The sequence below is a fragment of the Mus musculus genome, chromosome 8, assembly GCF_000001635.26.
Source record: "Mus musculus strain C57BL/6J chromosome 8, GRCm38.p6 C57BL/6J".
NCBI lineage: Eukaryota > Metazoa > Chordata > Mammalia > Rodentia > Muridae > Mus > Mus musculus.
In genome coordinates this window covers 27,507,421-27,531,278 of record NC_000074.6, presented here as the reverse complement: position 1 = coordinate 27,531,278, position 23,858 = coordinate 27,507,421, and the positions used below count along the sequence as shown (strand labels likewise).

Here is a 23,858-nt window from a genome sequence, read left to right as displayed (position 1 = left end):
GGGGAATTCGCAATAGCACTGTGCTAAATGTTTAAAACATTTCCAATGGTGTAAGTATCTAAAAAAATAAATCTAAGAGGCTACAAAGTGCATGCTGTTTAATACAAACAAAATGTCATAGAAGCTCCCTATGGAACTAAAGACAAATATTTTATAATAATTTTTTTCTCTGGAAAAATCAGTTATATAAAATGGTGAAAATGTGAAAAAACCAATTTAGGATATATTTGAGTAACATGTAAATATTACTCAAGGTGGTAGTAAATGCATGCCTTTCACATTAAAGAAAATACAAAAAAAAATATAACAAGCATTAATTAAAAGTAAAGGCATAAAAACATTTCTCCTAAGTGCTTGAAATATTCGTTTCTCATTTACCCATTTTACTTTTGATATATTATAATCTGAAAGGTGACCATGACAATGGTACTATTTCCTCATGCTTCTTGGCCAATGTGGAATTTTGATCCCAGTTGGGTTACCGGTGTGACCCGCTGTTGTCTTTTTTTCTTATGTTCTCTGGTGTCATTCCCCAAGGCCCCTTCTTTGTCCTTTTGTCAGCCACCTCACAGTTACATCACAAAACATATTACTGGAATAAATTTTTCCCTGTCACTACCACACCCAGCCTAAACGCAAACCCTTTCAACTTAACATTACACGGACTCTTCACAGAAGTCATCCACACCATTTTCCTGTTATTTGTTGTTTTGCTCTTAACACTGCTGTCTTCTACCATATTCCTATTCCCCACCCCCACCCTTATCTAATACCCTGGCACTTATTAATGCTGTATAATTTCAATAATTTCAAATTATTTAAAGTCTAAATAATTCAAAGGTACTCAAAGAGGCACCAAACACGAGTAGCTATATTGCAGCAGCGTGAGGCTTCTGATGGTTTTGTATAAATTATAAAACCATATGGTCACACACATGTGCACTATGCTGATTCCTGGTACAGTTTAATGCCAAGAAATTCAGTGGGTACCATGCATATCATACTAATGGTTTTATTTGTTGAAACAGATGTAAGATTTAATAAACTGTAGGGGAACAGCATGGGTTCCATTCTAGAAGGTGTGATTCCTAATGTGCACCCGTGTTGCTCACTTCTTTTCTACCACAATAGATGCTGAAGACAGAGAACCAAAGGAAGACTTGAAACCTAAAGCTTTGAAGTAGACAAGTGTTTCAAATGTGAGTTAAAGGCAACTTTTGAGTAACTGGGGATGATAATACATGAAATAAATTCAGTAGCAAGCACAGCGACATCTTTCATAATTTTGCCGGTTTGGTCAAAAGTATCACAATTGATTGCTCTGTTTAACATGTAAGGAGCATCTAAGATTGGAATGCAAAAATAATGAAGAAAATGTGGAATTAAATCCTAATAAGATAAGGTTTTTCTTAAGCTCTGTAACTTATAAGGTATTATATGTTGCAAAAATTCTAATAGAATAGTAAAGTATTAAATTATAATAAAAGTTTTAAAATAATTTTTTAAATTGTGGTCTATTGCTTCCCAAGAGCAGCCTGAAGGAACTCCGCATGTACTATTACAGTATAGTATATCACTTACCAAACACAAAAAAATTATCTGAAACAGAAATTTAAATGTAAATACTTATGTACCATTCTCTGATTCTTCTCATGGTCATCGGGGCATTTTTGATCTTCCACTGACGTCACTTTTACAGATGCTGCTGCTGATAAAGCCATATAGTTTATTAAAATACTCAGAAGACATTTTGAATAATAGTCAATGTGCCTATAGAATATTCAAGGTAATGCAAACTGAATTTTTAATTTCTTAGTTAAAACCTTCAGTTAAGATTAAGGTTATTTGGATATTTACTGGTATAGGAAATCCATGTAATTACAAACAGGTATATCACAGGTACATAATCAGTAGAAGATGATACATCATAGCCAGGCATACGTACTAAAACCCATCTCCAATTTTCCTACCAAACATGCCTGAACATATTTGCAGAAACAAAACTAAAAAGTATGTGGAATCAAACAAAACCATATTGAATTATATTCTCTACTTTGTAAATGTAGTTTGAGTGGTTAATTTGCTGTTTTCTTAAACTAATTACTATCCCTTCCAAGCCCCATTCTGTGAACACCCTGCTCCTTAAATCTGAATCTTTTTTGTTTGATGCTTATAGAAACTTCTTTGTTCACTTAGGACTCAGCATAATATTTAAAAATTCCTCTATTATTGTTATATTATTATAGTAAAATATAATTTGATTTCAGTAGTATGCTGGTGCCACTTTTCTTCACATATCACCACTTTCTCCTGGACTAGAGAGCAGTTTTAACTTCATCTTTGGACAGTCAGTCTTTAACTTGTTTTACTCAATAATCGTTTATGTACTTCTTTGTGAGAGCTGGCCCTGAAATTTAAAAGTCATGAGCAAAAGTTTAATGGATGGGCTTCAGAAAAATCAAGCCTGGTTTGACCTAAAAGGGAGCACAGGAAGAGGAAGTCTAAGACTTTGAAAATAAGTAGTGAAAGATACGGTTAAATGGCAAATGTATCTGTGCTAAAATAGGAAGAAAATAACCTGGATATTCCCAGCTGTTCTGTCGCATCAAGGGAGTCAAAACTTAAGGGCCAGGGAAGAGGATATCAAAGATTTATGCAAACCTTAAATATTCTTGCCCATTAATATTTTTTAAATCCTTTCTATTCATGATTGCAACTTAGATAATTGCAAATATGATAGCAGGATCAATGTTAAAAGCTGTAAATGTGGCCAGGTGGTGGTGGTGCACTCCTTTAATCCCAACACTCGGGAGGCAGAGACAGGTGGGACTCATTGAGTTCAAGGCTAGCCTGATCTACAAAGTGGGTTCCAGGACATCCAGGGCTGTTACGCAGAGAAACCCTGTCTCTAAATTTTTTAAAAAGAAAACAAGAAGGAAAATGTGGAAGCATAATCCATTTTACTGACATGAGTAAAAAAAAAAATTGAGGGATGTAGCTTAGAAGGAAGAAAGATATAAAATTATATGTTTATTTGGACATTTGCTGGATAAAGTCATGAGCAAATAGTAAAGAAGTGGCCTCGACACATCACAGCTTTTGAAAGAACACAAGAGTAAATGCAGATCCCTGTACAGTAGACTCTGTGTCGAATGATATGGGAAATAAGTTAGATGATTACCATTTTGTCTTACACATCTTGTAATTCTGCTAGGATTCTTTACAGATGTAGGCTCATCTGAAAAGGATATAATGGAGTGTCATTGAGCTTACAGATGTGGTATAACAATAGACTGTGTAAAGCCCTAGTTAGGCTTTGTATAATAAAAACCAAGTCAATTCAACAATATGGAGAACACAAACAGAATTTCTAATGACTATTCTAGGAGACATTCAGCCATTTTCTCTAACATAGAATATTAATTCTATGCATAAGCAAAAACTGGGAAAGATATTTCACCATGTTGTGTATTACATTAGTTCCTACTGCAGTCCTGTTGCCACAATTAAGGACACTGAGAGAAAAATGGATTAAAACACACACTGAAGAAAACAGTGTGTTAAAAATAAAAGAAAGCATAATTTGAATTTGGAATAGGCAATAAATTGTAATTTAGCTCATATCCTAAATGCATGCTCCCCCAAAAAATATTTTCCTCAGTCCTCCAAGTAGCTGACTTTTCGAGAATATACTATTACAAACAACAGTCATTTTCAAGCTATATAAATATCATTAAACTTTTATATCTAGTACAACTATTCTGAAAAAAAAAAAAAGCAAAATGGCCATATTATTATTCCAAGACGCAAACGGGGAAATATCTGTGTTAGAGTTAAAACTTTGAAAATATTATTTTAAGCAACTAAATAACTTCTTGTAAACAATGAGACTTAACGATGATAATTTAGTCCCTTAAAATTCCATCAAATTTGGAGAGCAGAGAAATCAAAATCAAGAAGACTGTAGATTTCACGATTTTAAATTTCTTATCCTACATAAATCAGTGTTGTAAAATTTACCTGCACGGTGTAATTTTGCCTGATTAACTGGTGGTGCTTCTCTTGGAAAAGAATCTCTCTCTTCAATGGGAAGCTATATAGTTTTGAAAGAAGGTATTCAGTAACAATTGTGTGTTTCAAACAGCACGATTTAAAAAACTCAGGTAATATATAAACTTATTACCTTCAATTGAACATATTCCTTAGGACAGTCTAGAAAAAAATCAGAGATACATAGTTAATAATATGTAAACCTGACAAACTTGACCACACTTTTATAAATAATTATGGTCAAAATATTCTTTGTGGCTAGCTTTATAATGATTGTACTAATTTTGGAATTGTGGCAAATTTTTACTTTTTGTTTCGTTCTTGAATGAAATATCTACTTGAATGAAAAACTAATAAACTATATAATTTTCATTAAACTTGACAATTTTCAAATTAACATTATGAGCTCAGAGAATTTTTCTTTTAAACAATTTATGTGATTTCATTAAGGTGGCATTTCTAATGGGTGGAGAATAAAATGTTTCTAAAATTTCAGGATAAAATCAGGAAACCAGGATAATATTTCAATAGTCAAAACTGGTTATACCATGGAACAGAATGCATCCTCAGCAATGAAATATTTTATAGTCATTCACTCTAGTGTTCTATGAGAGTTTATCATGCCCTTCACTTTATATATAAGTCATAAGCAGTCACTACTTTTCAGAGAGATGTGAATATAACTTCTTTTTCAAGATTGTTTCTGAATTTATCTCCATGCACTTGTAGAATAACAGCACATAAAAATTGTTATTTTTACACACACATGTTGACTATATTCTTGTATTGCATGTTGGATTCATAACACTAGCAAAATTACAGTTATGAAGTAGCAATGAAAGCAATTTTGTGGTTGGGGTCACCACAACGTGAAGAACTCTATTAAAGAGTTGCAGCATTAGGAAGGTTGTGAAACACTGTTTTAAGTAAAACATATGCATGCACTGTTGAGGAATATGGCAGGAACTGCTGGCTATCTAATAGGATATATTCTTCATCCCAATCATTGCAACAGAATTGTACCAAGTCCCAAGGCTTCTGTGATGGCTAATCTTCATTGGCTTAACAACATCTGGAATCAACCAAAACCCAACCTACTGCACATGCCTGCAGAGGACATTCTTTTTTCTTTTCTTTTTTTTTTTTTTTTTTTTTTTTTTTTTTTTTTTTTTTTTTTTTTTTTGGTTTTTCAAGACAGGGTTTCTCTGTGTAGTAGTCCTGGCTGTCCTGGAACTCACTCTGTAGACCAGGCTGGCCTCGAACTCAGAATTCTGCCTGCCTCTACCTCCCAAGTGCTGGGATTAAAGGCGTGCACCACCACGCTTGGCTGTGGAGGACTTTCTTTCTTTCTTTCTTTCTTTCTTTCTTTCTTTTTAAATTAGGTATTTTCTTCATTTACATTTCCAGTGCTATCCCAAAAGTCCCCCATACCCTCCCCCCCACCCACCCACCCACCCACTCCCACTTCTTGGCCCTGGCATTCCCATATACTGAGGCATATAAAGTTTGCACAACCAATGGGCCTCTCTTTTCACTGATGGCCGACTAGGCCATCTTCTGATACATATGCAGCTAGAGACATGAGCTCCGGGGGTTACTGGTTAGTTCATATTGTTGTTCCACCTATAGGGTTGCAGACCCCTTTAGCTCCTTGGGCACTTTCTCTAGCTCCTGCATTGGGGGCCCTGTGATCCATCCAATAGCTGACTGTGAGCATCCACTTCTGTGTTTGCTAGGTCCCGGCATAGCCTCACAAGAGACAGCTATATCAGGGTCCTTTCTTCAAGGGGTAGAAAAATCTACTCTACATCTGGGCCACATTATCTTCCAATATCAGCCCACATAAAAGGATATGGAAGAAGAAAGCTTTTGGCTTTGGTTTTTGTCTGTTGGTGCTCACTTTTGCTGGCAAGTTCATCTTTCCTGTTGTGAGGTTATATCTCCATCTCTATTAGAACCTACTTCTTCAGGATCCCAACATAGACATAGATCACTGGCGATTCAGGAATCCTCTCAGACTCCTACACCAGACTGTGGGACTTCTGGGACATCCAGCCTCATGGAGTCAACAACCTCAAGATTCTCTGCCTTTCCCTCATGAGAAAATCACTGTTGAGCTACTTAGACTATAGCCTGTCCTTTTAAATTCCTTTTTAATGTGTAAAAAGAATAGATTTTTCTTAATTTGCAAATTTTTTAAATTTGGGGGAGGAATTTCAAAGATCATTTCTACTCCCTTTTTCCCCCTCTCCAACTTCTGTGTCTCTAGTTCCTCTCAAATTTATAATTTTTAAATTATTATTGTTGCACATATGCTTATTTGCATGCATATTTGCAACCTACTGAGTCCATTTAGTGTTGCATATATGTAGATGTGCTTAGAGCTGACAAGTTGGGACTGGACAACATATCAGAGAGCCTATCCTAGGAAGAAACTGATTATCTCTCAATAGCTATTGACTGTAACTCTTCTTCTAGCAACAGTAATGCATCATTTACATGAAACCCTTAAGTAAAATTTGGAGAACACCGGAGTAAAAATAATGGGGGCATTGTAAACATTTCAAATATTTTTTACTTACTTGTTTCATAAAAATTAATGTTATTAACTCACTTTCTTGGAACCATTTCCCATGCTTTATATCAGAGACTTCATTTGGAACATAGTCATTTTTCTCAACTGTAGGCTGTATGGGTTTAGAAGCAAGGTACTTAGTAACTTCTGCAAATTTCTTACAAGATGAAGTTAAGTATGCAGGAAAAAATACAAGTAATTACCTTTGATAGAGGATAGTCGTTAGAAGTATCTAAAAATGTCAAAGAAAGAAATAATCAAATCCATGTAAACCTGATGTTGGCCACATACATTCATATAGAATTCGTATAGAAAATAATCCTAGTGGATGAGAATGGGTGTGTTAATGTTAAAGTTTGATGGATTTCTGCATAGTTTGTTGTATTTGGCCAAGCCAAGAAAGAGCAATTCAAAGATACCAACTGGAAAAATAATATAATGGCTCAAAATATACTTAAGAGTTTCCACAAAATAAGAGCAAAAGACATACAATGCTGGAACAATAGTGGCACAAACATTGTGGTACTAACCAGCAATTATCTGATTAGATTTAAGACCCCCTGCATGGGATAAGATCCATGTCCAACAGCTCAGGTGGCCAAGAATCTGAGATTCAATAGGCCATTGACCTAAGTGAAAAAAAAATACCATTTTTCTCCTAAAGAAACAGCAATAAAATGACTCAGGACAGCATTTGCTGTACTCATAGTCAGTGTCTTGTTCAGCCAATGTCAGAGAAGCTTCCTCCTACAGTAGATAAGAAATAATACAGAGAGCTATAGCTAGACAATGGGTAGAGAGTAAGAGACTTTCTAACACTCAATCCTAATGGATGGTCTTCATCAAACCCCTCCCCCTCAGAGTTTAGGGAAATATGTGGAAGAGGAGGCAGAAAGGTTGTAAGATTCAGAGAGGATAGATGACAATAATACACAGTGTCTTCTAGATACAATGAGACTGACAGATGAGCTCACAGAGACTGTGGCAGCATGCACAGGGTCTACAAGAGTCTCAGCCAAATGGTGTTCAGCACTGGGAGAGGGAAGTGTACACAAGCCTCCATCCCTAACCAAGAAGCTACCTCCAATTGACAAGCACTCACAAAGGGTAAGTCTTCACCCCTCATCAAGGAAACTGCTCTTCGCAACAGTTGGAGACCATTACAGAAAACCATAACCAATGAAAGCACAAAGTTGTTTATCTCAATCTGAAAAGATGCATCTATGAAAAAATCTCCCTCATCTAAGGGAACATCTGAGAAGAGGAGGTGGAAAGATCATTCATATTGCTTCTCTTCTTTATTGTGATCTTGGTATGTCAACTTTCTTTGTTGCTTGTGTGTCTAATGTGAGATTCTAGCCTGCCTCATGCTGGGCTGGTGTAGGAGCTGTGCATCTGGAGGTAGGACTTAAAGGTGTGGTCCCAGAGGGCAATGTTTTGAAAACTCAACAGACAAAGCCAGAACTGAATTTCAGACCTAGGTAAGGATGTATGGAGATGATATGAGTCAGTTTGATTCTAGGACAGTGATTCTCAACCCATGGGTTGCCACCCCTTTGAGGGTTGAACAACCTTTCCACAAGGGTTACATATCTGATATCCAACATATCCGATATTCACATTACAATCCATAACAGTAGCAAAAATACAGTTAAGTAGCAACAAGATAATTTTATGGTTGGGGGGTCAGCACAACATGAGGAACTGGATTAAAGCATCAGAGCATGAGGAAGGTTGAGAACTGCTGTTCTAGGGGGACTCACCAGTGAAAGACAGTGTGGGGTCTGTGACAAGACCTATGTCTCAGAGTTAAAAATGGAGTGCACAGGCTTAGGGGAAGCTGATACTAGAGCTGTGTACTTGGATCTAGACCTGAACGTGTGGAGGTGGCACCAGTGGGCTTAGTTCTTGGGGGGCTCTCCGGGAGAATCAGAAGCTACATGTCAAGGGCCCTGCCTGGGGAGAGGGGGTATGGATGGCATGGGCACCTTGGTTCTAAAGATGACATTTAAACTGTGGAAGCTGATGCTTGAATAGATCAGCACACATTTGTGCTGTTTTGTGTTTTGTTTGTTTAATATTTTGCTAATTCTTTGAGAATTTCACCATTATATCTTGATCATGTTCAATATTCACTCCAGCTCCTCCCCTTAATTCCTCACAGACCCACTCACTGCTAACCTTCCCCCATTTTCCTTAGTTTGACAACCCATCGACTCTAATTTGTGCTGTCTGTATCCTTCTGTATGGGCAGCCATCCACTGAAGTACAGTCAACCAACAAGGAGCTTTGTATGAGCAGATGGGATTGGATATTCATATATAGAATGATATTATATAAAGATATTCCTCTATACACTCATATTTTGGCTATTATTGGGACTCCGTTAAGTTCTTTTATACTAGATACTTCTTAAAGTTTTTCCTAAACATTTCTGTGGATGTGTAAGTCTATAAACTACAAGAAACTCAAGGGTATGAGATTAAGAGGGGAAATGTTCAAAATGCATTATCAAAGTGTGCAAAAAGTTAATTTAAAGCAATATGAAATAGACAATCAAAATTAAAAATAAATCTACTTGTCACATTAAAATTACAAAGAACTAGGCTGCTAAATAGATCTTTCAAATTATTTACTCGTTAGATTACGTTTAGCATGTACTTGGTATGTTTTTCTTCCAGTGTTGCAATTTGAAGCAGACTAGGGGGCCATGGCTTTCAAAGGTTGTCACCTTTTGGTTGCATTCTTGACCACTTACAATTGAAACACCAGGCCTTTGTTCTCACTGATGCTCTCCCTTAGGTTTACAGAGTGTTTTCCTAGGATTTAAGAACACCTCACAATAGAAACATTGGTGCGATTGCATTGATTGTGGACTAGGGGGACCTCAGAAGGGGCAAAGCATGAAAAAAATGTGCCTATGTCACTTTAAGGCATGAAAACAGAAATTTCCTCTTGGAGTAGTTTTACCAATAGTGAACTCAAATTTGAATTCTCTGCTTCTCTCCCTGCCTTCCCTTGTGGTTACTGCCCTATCTGTAGTCTGCGGTGTGTAACTAATGTGTCCCTGTTGCCTGCCTGACCTGTCTGAGTGTTGGACCTATCTAATCGATTTATCCCTGGTGCCTGTTTGTTGTACCTAATAAAGGGCTTTGCTCTGTATTTATCAAACAGCACAGGATACATGGCTTGGGAAAAATGAGGAATACATTTTTTTACAGAAATCCTTAATAGGATTTTATAAGAGAAGTTATTTTACTGACTTCAACTGACCCAGAATAGCACTCAAACTGTATACAAATATTATTGACTTATATCTACATAGTTTCCAACATTTCTTGGCACATTAAATTGGCAGAGTACTCAGTAGGATAGCAGACCAAAATACAGTCATAAGTGATCTCAAGGCATGTTGTTAACATGGCTGCAGAGTCTGGCAAGAATTCAGTTCCTTTAAAAAAGTATATCACCATAGTAACTACACATAAAAGAAAATACATACATGAGTTAAAGTTACCAGCTTTAAACAAATTACCTTGAAGGAACAAATAACTTTCTTGAAGTGTTCTGATTAACAGAAAGAACTTCTTTTTTATCTCAAATTCTTTTATGAAATTTTGGAAAGATGGGAAAAGTAGTGAGAAGATTGTAATCATTTCAAATATTTTGAGGTGTTTTTCCATGGAAAGTAATATTACAAAATTCACCTTCTAAAAATGATTTCACCGTAGTCATATCCCAGGCCTCCTTTGAAACAGACTCTTCCTCTACAATGGTAGGCTGTATGAATTTAGGAAAAAATATTTAATGGCTCTTGTACAGGTTATAAAATATGAAATTAATGATCCAGAGTAAGATTAAAAGTAACTACCTTTGATTGAGGGCATTCCTTCGAAAACTCTGAAATGTCAAGGAGACACATAATCAACTAAACACAAATATGGCAATATTAACTGTATATATTTATAATGAGTTAATATGAAAGAAAACCACCATGGGTAACTTTGGTAATGGCTATTTAATATTGTCTCAATGTATTTTTACTAAGTTGTATTTTAGACAACTGAGGAGCATGACAGAAATCCAATGGAAAAAAATCAAATCATAGCTGCATTTATACTTAAAATTATCCCCCAAAAAAGTGTGAGCCAAGTGGATATAATTTCATATGAAAGGCATATATACCAATGAGAGATTTTTAGCTGATGGAAGGAAAACTGATCCGTGGTCACAGGAAGAAATCCTGACTGTCAGGTGACATTTCACTTATTAAAACTGCTGGCTAACTGATCAATGCTTATCTCCAATGAAGCATTTCAGAGACATTCAAACAGAACTCTAAGAGCTCTATTCATCTCCTCCATATCATATTCTACTTTTTGAAGCACCAATCAGTCATGCAACTTCAAGGAGGTGAGTGATTTGTGTATTACAGTTTTCAAAATTGATCAATTTGGGTATTCATGTGCAGAATGACATTGTGTAAATATTCTCCTGGAGGGACACGTATATATGTATGGGCTATTATTTCGACATTTAGACTTCATTTCCTTTTTATATTATACATGTCTCTTTTTTTGATAGATGCTTTTCAGAAGGTATGTGAACCTAAACTACAAAAAAGAGAGGGGATACAATAGTGTGACTATATCTCAAAATTGTGTGTGTATGTGTATCCACAACTACAAAATTAGTTAATTAAAAATCTCTTTGTAAGATATGATTTTCAAACAAAAAACAAGCAAATTGTCACATAAGAGTTATAAAGTACTAATTTGCTACATCTCAAATCATAGCAGTGTTTAAGATTAGACAAATATTCAATAAATAACCATACATGTCCTTTTCTCAGTTACCTTATTGGTGTACCATGGGAATATGCAAGTAGAATTCCATCAGTTAGCAATCTTATGAGGAAGTCCAGTGTCATTTCAAAACCAGGTGATGATATTGCATTAAAATTAATCTCATCTTAATCCCTAAAACCAATGTCATCTACATCTTTGTTGCCAAAAAATTACAGAGAAAACTAAACATTATAGTTTCACCATATGATTCTCATCTTGGGTCCAATAACTTATACAATAGCATTAATCACATTTTTATTTGTATCAACAATAATCAAAGATGTCTGAGATTGTATCTTTATAATTCCTTATCATTGACCCTAAATTTGTATAGTGTTTCTTCTCTTCCTGCATTGGTTAGTTTTTTGTCCACTTAACACAAGCTAGAGTCACTTGAGAAGTGGGAATCTCACTTGAAAAACATTGCCTACAACCAAGCCTGTGGGGCAATTTCTTGACTGATAAGTGATGTGTAAGGTCCCAGGTCACTCTGGGTAGTACCATTTCTAGGGTAGATGGTAAAGCAAACTGAGCATGCAAGGAGGAGCAAGCCAATAGGCAGCATTCCTTCATTACCCCTACTCCAGCTCCTGCCTGCAGGTGCCAGCTTTGGCAACCCTGCACGGACAGGGAGCAGAGATGCATAATAAATCAGCCCTCTTCTCCCCAAGGTGCTTTTGCTTGTGGTGTTTTATCACAACAGAAAACAAAGTAAGACACTTCCCAGTTTTAGATTCACCTTGTAACCTTATTTCCTTCACATTCTTTCCCTTTTGCATTCTTTCAGTAAATTGATCCTATAAGTTCCTTTCCTTTTGGTTCAGTGTTGATATAACCATAGAAATTATATTCTCAAGCATGTAGGCGGATATGGAATTGGTGACCAAAACATCGCATGGGACTGCATTTTCTCTATGACATTTCCATGTTCATTCTCCCCTTGAGAAATAGTCTCAGAAATAATAACAAAATGTAGTGTTTACTTAGATATTGTCAACTAGACGATCTTTCTAGATTTCTTTAATGAGAAGTCTACATCTTGCTGTTCATTGTGTTTGGAATGCCAGCTGCACCACTGGACAACTTCTCAGAAATGAAGAATCCCAGAAAAGTTGAACCAAAATTATTTTGGACATTGTCCTGAAATGTTGACATTTCAGGTTGACCATGAAACTGAGAGAGGCTCTGGTGCCTTTTAAAAGATCCATTTACTGCTTAACTCTACAAAATCGAGTTTCTGTTTGGTGTGACCTCCCTAACATGTCTCATAATTTGAATCAGCATCATAAACCATGACCTTTGAATGCTCTTTGGAACTATAGATGGCACTTTAGATCAACTTGTAACAGAAGTCTCATGTTTTGCCTTTCTCTGATACTATTTTAGGCCCAAATGGAACTATTCTTGAAATTAAGAACACTTTAGGCCAGGCGTGGTGGCGCACACCTTTAATCCCAGCACTCGGGAGGCAGAGGCAGGCAGATTTCTGAGTTCAAGGCCAGCCTGGTCTACAAAGTGAGCTCCAAAACAGCCAGAGTTATACAGAGAAACCCTGTTTAAAAAAAAAAAAAACAACACTTTACACTGCCATTAAATAATATATACCTCTGAGAATAGACATTGATTATACACAAGATGTAGCACTGAAGAAGGATCTAAGACCTTAAATCTTTATACCTTGTGAAGAAATAAGACTGTGAAAGCACACTGTTCATTCTCTTACACACAGTTCTGTGTTCTCATATGCGCAATCTCCTACCCATGATTTTTATATCAATTTCATGCTCTCCCCTACATGATACTTTTCTTCATTCCCTTCATTTCCTCTCTATCCATCCTACCTTTCAAATTTAACCCCAATTCTTTACCAGTCCAGTGTTCTTCCTAACCTCCCCTAGGGGGCAAAATGACCTGATAGGTAACTCATATCTGCCCCTCCTCAATTTGATCCCCTTCATTTAGCCTGTCTTAATACTTCTTTGACATGTAAATAACTGTACATTAGTATATCCTGCTTCTTAGTAAATATATATGGGTAAATTTTCTGACTTGGAATATATGTAACTCCTTGTGTTTCAAACAAACATTCTGTCAAAGAACTTTTTATTGCAAAGACCCCTTACCTTTTTCCCGAGGTGTCACCATTTTTTCTCCCCTTTGATGTTTAGCTATTGATAAATAGCCAACATCCTGTGCTGGAATTTGCTTACAAATATTCTGTGGAAATAAGCATCAGTAATCAGTTATGAAAAACTTTCTAATCATTTTTTTAGCCAAATCTCACTTATCTATTCTAAAACTAATTGAATTTAATTTCAAGGGGCAGAGAGGGGAGTCAAATTAGAAGGAAAGAAATGAGGTGTGGATCAAACACAAACACAGTATGTGTGTGTACAAATTTTCAATTAAAAATAAAAGAAAGATTTAAAATAAATACGTACTGAAAATGTATTACAAACAACAGAAATGACTCAACGTGATATATACATGCACATGTGTATAGATAACAATCAGAAATAAAAAGAGGTAATGATCTGAATGGGGAGTTACAGGAGGGGTTTGAGGGAAGGCACCTGGGAAAAGTGGAAGGAGGAAAGATGGAAACTGATATAATTCTATTTCCATTAAAAAGATATTTCCAAAAAGTTTATATAGAGAGCCATCAATCAAATCTTCTAATGCTAATAAACACATTTATAAAAGTAGTAGGATACGAAGTTAACATCCAAAAATCAGTGGCCTTCCAATGAAAAGCAAACTAAGAAAGAAATCAGAGAAACAGCCCCATTCATGACAGTATTTTAAAACATCTTGGAGTTACGCTAATTACTCAAGTGTACAAATGAACAATGAAAATGTTAAGACACTGAAGAAGATACTATAAGCTGAAAAGGTCTTTTACGCTGTTCTGGTTTATTTTGCTTTGTGTGGTGTATATACACACACACACACACACACACACACACATATATATGGGGCATTTATATAGTAATGGTGACATCATTCTGTCATATTCTTGCTCCCTCACACCTCATTTGGTATTTCCCCTCCTCCTCTGTTGTTTCTATATACTGTTCTTGCTATGTATTGTTGCAATACCTGCACATATCATTCGATAACTGTGAGATAAGGTATTATACATAAAAAAATCCACCTGGCTTTTTAAAATGTATGGTATGATCTAGAGATCTCCTAGTAGGAGGTAGAAGATAGATGATATGATAGTATATATAAGTGACCCTAAAAATTCCACCAGAGAACTCCTAAACCTGATAAACAGCTTCAGTGAAGTATCTGGATATAAAATTAACTCAAACAAGTCAATGGCCTTTCTCTACACAAAGAATAAACAGGCTGAGAAAGAAATTAGGGAAAACAACACCCTTCTCAATACTCACAAATAATATAAAATATCTTGGCGTGACTCTAACTAAGGAAGTGAAAGATCTGTATGATAAAAACTTCAAGTCTCTGAAGAAAGAATTTAAAGAAGATCTCAGAAGATGGAAAGATCTCCCATGCTTATGGATTGGCAGGATCAACATTGTAAAAATGACTATCTTGCCAAAAGCAATCTACAGATTCAATGCAATCCCCATCAAAATTTCAACTTAATTCTTCAACGAATTAGAAAGAGCAATCTGCAAATTCATCTGGAATAACAAAAACCTAGGATAGCAAAAACTCTTCTCAAGGATAAAAGAACCTCTGGTGGAATCACCATGCCTGACCTCAAGCTTTACTACAGAGCAATTGTGATAAAAACTGCATGGTACTGGTATACTGACAGACAAGTAGACCAATGGAATAGAATTGAAGACCCAGAAATGAACCCACACACCTATGGTCACTTGATCTTCGACAAGGGAGCCAAAACCATCCAGTGGAAGAAAGACAGCATTTTCAACAAATGGTGCTGGCACAACTGGTTGTTATCATGTAGAAGAATGTGAATCGATCCATTCCTATCTCCTTGTACTAAGGTCAAATCTAAGTGGATCAAGGAACTTCACATAAAACCAGAGACACTGAAACTTATAGAGGAGAAAGTGGGGAAAAGCCTTGAAGATATGGGCACAGGGGAAAAATTCCTGAATAGAACAGCAATGGCTTGTGCTGTAAGATCGAGAATTGACAAATGGGACCTCATGAAACTGCAAAGCTTCTGCAAGGCAAAAGACACCGTCAATAAGACAAAAAGACCACCAACAGATTGGGAAAGGATCTTTACCTATCCTAAATCAGATAGGGGACTAATATCCAATATATATAACGAGATTTAACTTGAGATGGAGTAAGAGGGATATTACAAAGAGAAAGGGATGCTGGGGAAAAAATAATACTAAAGATGTTTGAAAAAGCCACAGGTCAATGTGTGTGTGTGTGTGTGTGTGTGTGTGTGTGTGTAGACAGAGAAAGGTAGAGAGATTCTTGTTCTCCTTTTCCACATGTCCTTCTATATTCAGAAATACTTTCTCTTAGTTATTTCTGTTCATATTATCATTCTGATCATAAATTTAAATAAATTGCATCAATCTTTTCCCACCTCTTCCTCTTCAGGGTGTCCTAATAGAGTGTGCCAACACATATGACTACACCAATTTTCTCTATCTAGACATCAAATGTGTTCACTATATGAAGAAGTTAGTGTTTGCTGATTCTATTTTTGCTTTGCATTAATCTTGTATCTTGGGTGCCTAACGACATAGTTCCTTACCAATACCCAATAACTGAAATTATTCAAGGCCATACAATTAAACCTGCTGCTGTGAGACCATTTTGTGTATTGTATCAAATGTACCAGTACATTCACACAGTATATGTATTTTTCTATTGTTTTCTCCAAACTAGACTTCTAGACACTGACATGAATCTCATAAATATCTAAGTTCAGTCCTGATACATTCTAGTATTCAGTAAAGTCATTGGATAACATTTTCAATACAGTTTCTGACTCCATTTATTGAAATAAGATGAACTTCAAGTTTATCCTGTAGAGCATAGCACCTAATGGATGACACACTCTCTTTATAGGAAGTGGGACACAGTGCACAGCTGTGTTTTCTCTCACAGTAGCGCTGCTACTGGGGAATAAAGAGTAAGTAAAACTTAGAAGTCGGTAGTACTGACTCGTCATAGCAAACATCAATACATCAATGTGGGAAATCGTTCAAACTTTAAAGTGCCTAGTTTTAAGTCTCAAATTTGGAGCAGCGGTCGCCATCTTGGTCCGGGACCCGCCGAACTTAGGAAATTAGTCTGAACAGGTGAGAGGGTGCGCCAGAGAACCTGACAGCCTCTGGAACAGGCAGAAGCACAGAGGGGCTGAGGCAGCACCCTGTGTGGGCCGGGGACAGCCGGCCACCTTCCGGACCGGAGGACAGGTGCCCGCCCGGCTGGGGAGGCGACCTAAGCCACAGCAGCAGCGGTCGCCATCTTGGTCCGGGACCCGCCGAACTTAGGAAATTAGTCTGAACAGGTGAGAGGGTGCGCCAGAGAACCTGACAGCTTCTGGAACAGGCGGAAGCACAGAGGCGCTGAGGCAGCACCCTTTGTGGGCCGGGGACAGCCAGCCACCGTCCGGACCGGAGGACAGGTGCCCGCCCGGCTGGGGAGGCGGCCTAAGCCACAGCAGCAGCGGTCGCCATCTTGGTCCGAGACCCGCCGAATTTAGGAAATTAGTCTGAACAGGTGAGAGGGTGCGCCAGAGAACCTGACAGCTTCTGGAACAGGCAGAAGCACAGAGGCGCTGAGGCAGCACCCTGTGTGGGCCGGGGACAGCCGGCCACCTTCCGGACCGGAGGACAGGTGCCCACCCGGCTGGGGAGGCGGCCTAAGCCACAGCAGCAGCGGTCGCCATCTTGGTCCCGGGACTCCAAGGAACTTAGGAATTTAGTCTGCTTAGGTGAGAGTCTGTACCACCTGGGAACTGCCAAAGCAACACACTGTCTGAGAAAGGTCCTGTTTTGGGCCTTCTTCTTCGGCCAGGAGGAGGTCCAAATACAAGATATCTGCGCACCTTCCCTGTAAGAGAGCTTGCCAGCAGAGAGTGCTCTGAGCACTGAAACTCAGAGGAGAGAATCTGTCTCCCAGGTCTGCTGATAGACGGTAACAGAATCACCAGAAGAACAATCTCTAAACAGAGTCAACTATAACTACTAACTCCAGAGATTACCAGATGGCGAAAGGTAAACGGAGGAATCTTACTAACAGGAACCAAGACCACTCACCATCACCAGAACCCAGCACACCCACTTCGCCCAGTCCAGGGAACCCCAACACACCTGAGAACCTAGACCTAGATTTAAAAGCATATCTCATGATGATGGTAGAGGACATCAAGAAGGACTTTAATAAATCACTTAAAGAAATACAGGAGAACACTGCTAAAGAGTTACAAGTCCTTAAAGAAAAACAGGAAAACACAATCAAACAGGTAGAAGACCTTACAGAAAAAGAGGAAAAAACATACAAACAGGTGATGGAAATGAACAAAACCATACTAGACCTAAAAAGGGAAGTAGACACAATAAAGAAAACTCAAAGCGAGGCAACACTAGAGATAGAAACCCTAGGAAAGAAATCTGGAACCATAGATTTGAGCATCAGCAACAGAATACAAGAGATGGAAGAGAGAATCTCAGGTGCAGAAGATTCCATAGAGAACATCGGCACAACAATCAAAGAAAATGGAAAATGCAAAAAGATCCTAACTCAAAATATCCAGGAAATCCAGGACACAATGAGAAGACCAAACGTACGGATAATAGGAGTGGATGAGAATGAAGATTTTCAACTCAAAGGTCCAGCAAACATCTTCAACAAAATTATTGAAGAAAACTTCCCAAATCTAAAGAATGAGATGCATATGAACATACAAGAAGCCTACAGAACTCCAAATAGACTGGACCAGAAAAGAAATTTCTCCCGACACATAATAATCAGAACATCAAATGCACTAAATAAAGATAGAATACTAAAAGCAGTAAGGGAAAAAGGTCAAGTAACATATAAAGGCAAGCCTATCAGAATTACACCAGATTTTTCACCAGAGACTATGAAAGCCAGAAGAGCCTGGACAGATGTTATACAGACACTAAGAGAACACAAACTGCAGCCCAGGCTACTATACCCAGCCAAACTCTCAATTATCATAGAGGGAGAAACCAAAGTATTCCACGACAAAACCAAATTCACGCATTATCTCTCCACGAATCCAGCCCTTCAAAGGATAATAACAGAAAAAAACCAATACAAGAACGGGAACAACGCCCTAGAAAAAACAAGAAGGTAATCCCTCAACAAACCTAAAAGAAGACAGCCACAAGAACAGAATGCCACCTTTAACAACTAAAATGACAGGAAGCAACAGTTACTTTTCCTTAATATCTCTTAACATCAATGGTCTCAACTCGCCAATAAAAAGACATAGACTAACAAACTGGCTACACAAACAAGACCCAACATTTTGCTGCTTACAGGAAACTCATCTCAGAGAAAAAGATAGACACTACCTCAGAATGAAAGGCTGGAAAACAATTTTCCAAGCAAATGGTATGAAGAAACAAGCAGGAGTAGCCATCCTAATATCTGATAAGATTGACTTCCAACCCAAAGTCATCAAAAAAGACAAGGAGGGACACTTCATTCTCATCAAAGGTAAAATCCTCCAAGAGGAACTCTCAATTCTGAATATCTATGCTCCAAATACAAGAGCAGCCACATTCACTAAAGAAACTTTAGTAAAGCTCAAAGCACACATTGCGCCTCACACAATGATAGTGGGAGACTTCAACACACCACTTTCACCAATGGACAGATCATGGAAACAGAAACTAGACAGGGACACACTGAAACTAACAGAAGTGATGAAACAAATGGATCTGACAGATATCTACGGAACATTTTATCCTAAAACAAAAGGATATACCTTCTTCTCAGCACCTCATGGTACCTTCTCCAAAATTGACCACATAATAGGTCACAAATCAGGCCTCAACAGATTCAAAAATATTGAAATTGTCCCATGTATCCTATCAGATCACCATGCACTAAGGCTGATCTTCAATAACAAAATGAATAACAGAAAGCCAACATTCACATGGAAACTGAACAACACTCTTCTCAATGATACCTTGGTCAAGGAAGGAATAAAGAAAGAAATTAAAGACTTTTTAGAGTTTAATGAAAATGAAGCCACAACGTACCCAAACCTTTGGGACACAATGAAAGCATTTCTAAGAGGGAAACTCATAGCTATGAGTGCCTTCAAGAAAAAACGGGAGAGAGCACATACTAGCAGCTTGACAACACATCTAAAAGCTCTGGAAAGAAAGGAAGCAAATTCACCCAAGAGGAGTAGACGGCAGGAAATAATCAAACTCAGGGGTGAAATCAACCAAGTGGAAACAAGAAGAACTATTCAAAGAATTAACCAAACGAGGAGTTGGTTCTTTGAGAAAATCAACAAGATAGATAAACCCTTAGCTAGACTCACTAAAGGGCACAGGGACAAAATCCTAATTAACAAAATCAGAAATGAAAAGGGAGACATAACAACAGATCCTGAAGAAATCCAAAACACAATCAGATCCTTCTACAAAAGGCTATACTCAACAAAACTGGAAAACCTGGACGAAATGGACAAATTTCTGGACAGATACCAGGTACCAAAGTTGAATCAGGATCAAGTTGACCTTCTAAACAGTCCCATATCCCCTAAAGAAATAGAAGCAGTTATTAATAGTCTCCCAGCCAAAAAAAGCCCAGGACCAGACGGGTTTAGTGCAGAGTTCTATCAGACCTTCAAAGAAGATCTAACTCCAGTTCTGCACAAACTTTTTCACAAGATAGAAGTAGAAGGTATTCTACCCAACTCATTTTATGAAGCCACTATTACTCTGATACCTAAACCACAGAAAGATCCAACAAAGGTAGAGAACTTCAGACCAATTTCTCTTATGAACATCGATGCAAAAATTCTTAATAAAATTCTCGCTAACCGAATCCAAGAACACATTAAAGCAATCATCCATCCTGACCAAGTAGGTTTTATTCCAGGGATGCAGGGATGGTTTAATATACGAAAATCCATCAATGTAATCCATTATATAAACAAACTCAAAGACAAAAACCACATGATCATCTCGTTAGATGCAGAAAAAGCATTTGACAAGATCCAACACCCATTCATGATAAAAGTTCTGGAAAGATCAGGAATTCAAGGCCAATACCTAAACATGATAAAAGCAATCTACAGCAAACCAGTAGCCAACATCAAAGTAAATGGAGAGAAGCTGGAAGCAATCCCACTAAAATCAGGGACTAGACAAGGCTGCCCACTTTCTCCCTACCTTTTCAACATAGTACTTGAAGTATTAGCCAGAGCAATTCGACAACAAAAGGAGATCAAGGGGATACAAATTGGAAAAGAGGAAGTCAAAATATCACTTTTTGCAGATGATATGATAGTATATATAAGTGACCCTAAAAATTCCAACAGAGAACTCCTAAACCTGATAAACAGCTTCGGTGAAGTAGCTGGATATAAAATTAACTCAAACAAGTCAATGGCCTTTCTCTACACAAAGAATAAACAGGCTGAGAAAGAAATTAGGGAAACAACACCCTTCTCAATAGCCACAAATAATATAAAATATCTCGGCGTGACTCTAACGAAGGAAGTGAAAGATCTGTATGATAAAAACTTCAAGTCCCTGAAGAAAGAAATTAAAGAAGATCTCAGAAGATGGAAAGATCTCCCATGCTCATGGATTGGCAGGACCAACATTGTAAGGATGGCTATCTTGCCAAAAGCAATCTACAGATTCAATGCAATCCCCATTAAAATTCCAACTCAATTCTTCAACGAATTAGAAGGAGCAATTTGCAAATTCATCTGGAATAACAAAAAACCGAGGATAGCAAAAACTCTTCTCAAGGATAAAAGAACCTCTGGTGGAATCACCATGCCTGACCTAAAGCTTTACTACAGAGCAATTGTGATAAAAACTGCATGGTACTGGTATAGAGACAGACAAGTGGACCAATGGAATAGAATTGAAGACCCAGAAATGAACCCACACACCTATGGTCACTTGATCTTCGACAAGGGAGCCAAAACCATCCAGTGGAAGAAAGACAGCATTTTCAACAATTGGTGCTGGCACAACTGGTTGTTATCATGTAGAAGAATGCGAATCGATCCATACTTATCTCCTTGTACTAAGGTCAAATCTAAGTGGATCAAGGAACTTCACATAAAACCAGAGACACTGAAACTTATAGAGGAGAAAGTGGGGAAAAGCCTTGAAGATATGGGCACAGGGGAAAAATTCCTGAACAGAACAGCAATGGCTTGTGCTGTAAGATCGAGAATTGACAAATGGGACCTAATGAAACTCCAAAGTTTCTGCAAGGCAAAAGACACTGTCTATAAGACAAAAAGACCACCAACAGACTGGGAAAGGATCTTTACCTATCCTAAATCAGATAGGGGACTAATATCCAACATATATAAAGAACTCAAGAAGGTGGACCTCAGAAAATCAAATAACCCCCTTAAAAAATGGGGCTCAGAACTGAATAAAGAATTCTCACCTGAGGAATACCGAATGGCAGAGAAGCACCTGAAAAAATGTTCAACATCCTTAATCATCAGGGAAATGCAAATCAAAACAACCCTGAGATTCCACCTCACACCAGTGAGAATGGCTAAGATCAAAAATTCAGGTGACAGCAGATGCTGGCGAGGATGTGGAGAAAGAGGAACACTCCTCCATTGTTGGTGGGATTGCAGGCTTGTACAACCACTCTGGAAATCAGTCTGGCGGTTCCTCAGAAAATTGGACATAGTACTACCGGAGGATCCAGCAATACCTCTCCTGGGCATATATCCAGAAGAAGCCCCAACTGGTAAGAAGGACACATGCTCCACTATGTTCATAGCAGCCTTATTTATAATAGCCAGAAACTGGAAAGAACCCAGATGCCCCTCAACAGAGGAATGGATACAGAAAATGTGGTACATCTACACAATGGAGTACTACTCAGCTATTAAAAAGAATGAATTTATGAAATTCCTAGCCAAATGGATGGACCTGGAGAGCATCATCCTGAGTGAGGTAACACAATCACAAAGGAACTCACACAATATGTACTCACTGATAAGTGGATACTAGCCCAAAACCTAGGATACCCACGATATAAGATACAATTTCCTAAACACATGAAACTCAAGAAAAATGAAGACTGAAGTGTGGACACTATGCCCCTCCTTAGAAGTGGGAACAAAACACCCATGGAAGGAGTTACAGAAACAAAGTATGGAGCTGAGATGAAAGGATGGACCATGTAGAGACTGCCATATCCAGGGATCCACCCCATAATCAGCTTCCAAATGCTGACACCATTGCATACACTAGCAAGATTTTACTGAAAGGACCCAGATGTAGCTGTCTCTTGTGAGACTATGCCGGGGCCTAGCAAACACAGAAGTGGATGCTCACAGTCAGCTAATGGATGGATCACAGGGCTCCCAATGGAGGAGCTAGAGAAAGTACCCAAGGAGCTGAAGGGATCTTCAACCCTATAGGTGGAACAACATTATGAACTAACCAGTACCCCTGAGCTCTTGACTCTAGCTGCATATGTATCAAAAGATGGCCTAGTCGGCCATCACTGGAAAGAGAGGCCCATTGGACACGCAGACTTTGTGTGCCCCGGTACAGGGGAACGCCAGGGCCAAAGGGGGGGAGTGGGTGGGTAGGGGAGTGGGGGTGGGTGGGTAAGGGGGACTTTTGGTATAGCATTGGAAATGTAAATGAGCTAAATACCTAATAAAAAAAAAATGAAAAAAAAAAAAAAGCAGTGTTTTACAAACCATAGCCACAGAAATAGAATTAATTAGTGGAAGGATAATAATGGTTTTAGAAATTGAACATAAATGTTTGCTTCTATCAGTAATAAAAGGATAAAAAACACTGTATTGAAAGAAGACAAAAAAAATCCATGCATTTCCTGGAATGACAGGGCATGTTCATGAGTATGTTAACAATAATATTTGTGCAGAAAAATAATTAAAATAGAAAATGTCTAAAAAAAAAAAAAAAGTCTCAAATTTGATCTAGTCTCTAGATAGGTAAGTATGCTATAAGAATGGAAAATAACAGTAAAATTAATTTTTGAGATAAATCCAAGGATCAGGTAAGTTTTTTTTTCAGGTTCTAAAAACATTCTGTAATCCATAAATAAGTAAATGGTATTAAAAATAAATGTCAAGACATGATCTATTGATTCTGAGAACAGTTTGAAAACTAACTTTCCAATACAATATTATTGTTCCAATAATATTTTACACTATTAGACAATGAGAAACACTAAGTTTG

General features: G+C 37.7%; 1 protein-coding gene across 2 annotated transcripts in view; it reads right to left on the bottom strand.

Annotated features, from left to right (window-relative positions):
* Positions 1-23,858, bottom strand: part of Poteg (POTE ankyrin domain family, member G) — a 135,084-nt gene that overhangs the window by 51,439 nt on the left and 59,787 nt on the right. For both annotated transcript variants that reach the window (XM_011242159.3, XM_006509192.4), the window contains exons 22-30: positions 13,596-13,689; positions 10,497-10,525; positions 10,333-10,405; positions 6,829-6,857; positions 6,665-6,737; positions 4,184-4,212; positions 4,021-4,093; positions 3,182-3,238; positions 1,635-1,708 (exon numbers count right to left, since the gene is read on the bottom strand). In XM_011242159.3, the coding sequence (XP_011240461.1) occupies positions 1,635-1,708; positions 3,182-3,238; positions 4,021-4,093; positions 4,184-4,212; positions 6,665-6,737; positions 6,829-6,857; positions 10,333-10,405; positions 10,497-10,525; positions 13,596-13,689 (531 nt within the window). The remainder of the gene's footprint in view (positions 1-1,634; positions 1,709-3,181; positions 3,239-4,020; positions 4,094-4,183; positions 4,213-6,664; positions 6,738-6,828; positions 6,858-10,332; positions 10,406-10,496; positions 10,526-13,595; positions 13,690-23,858) is intronic.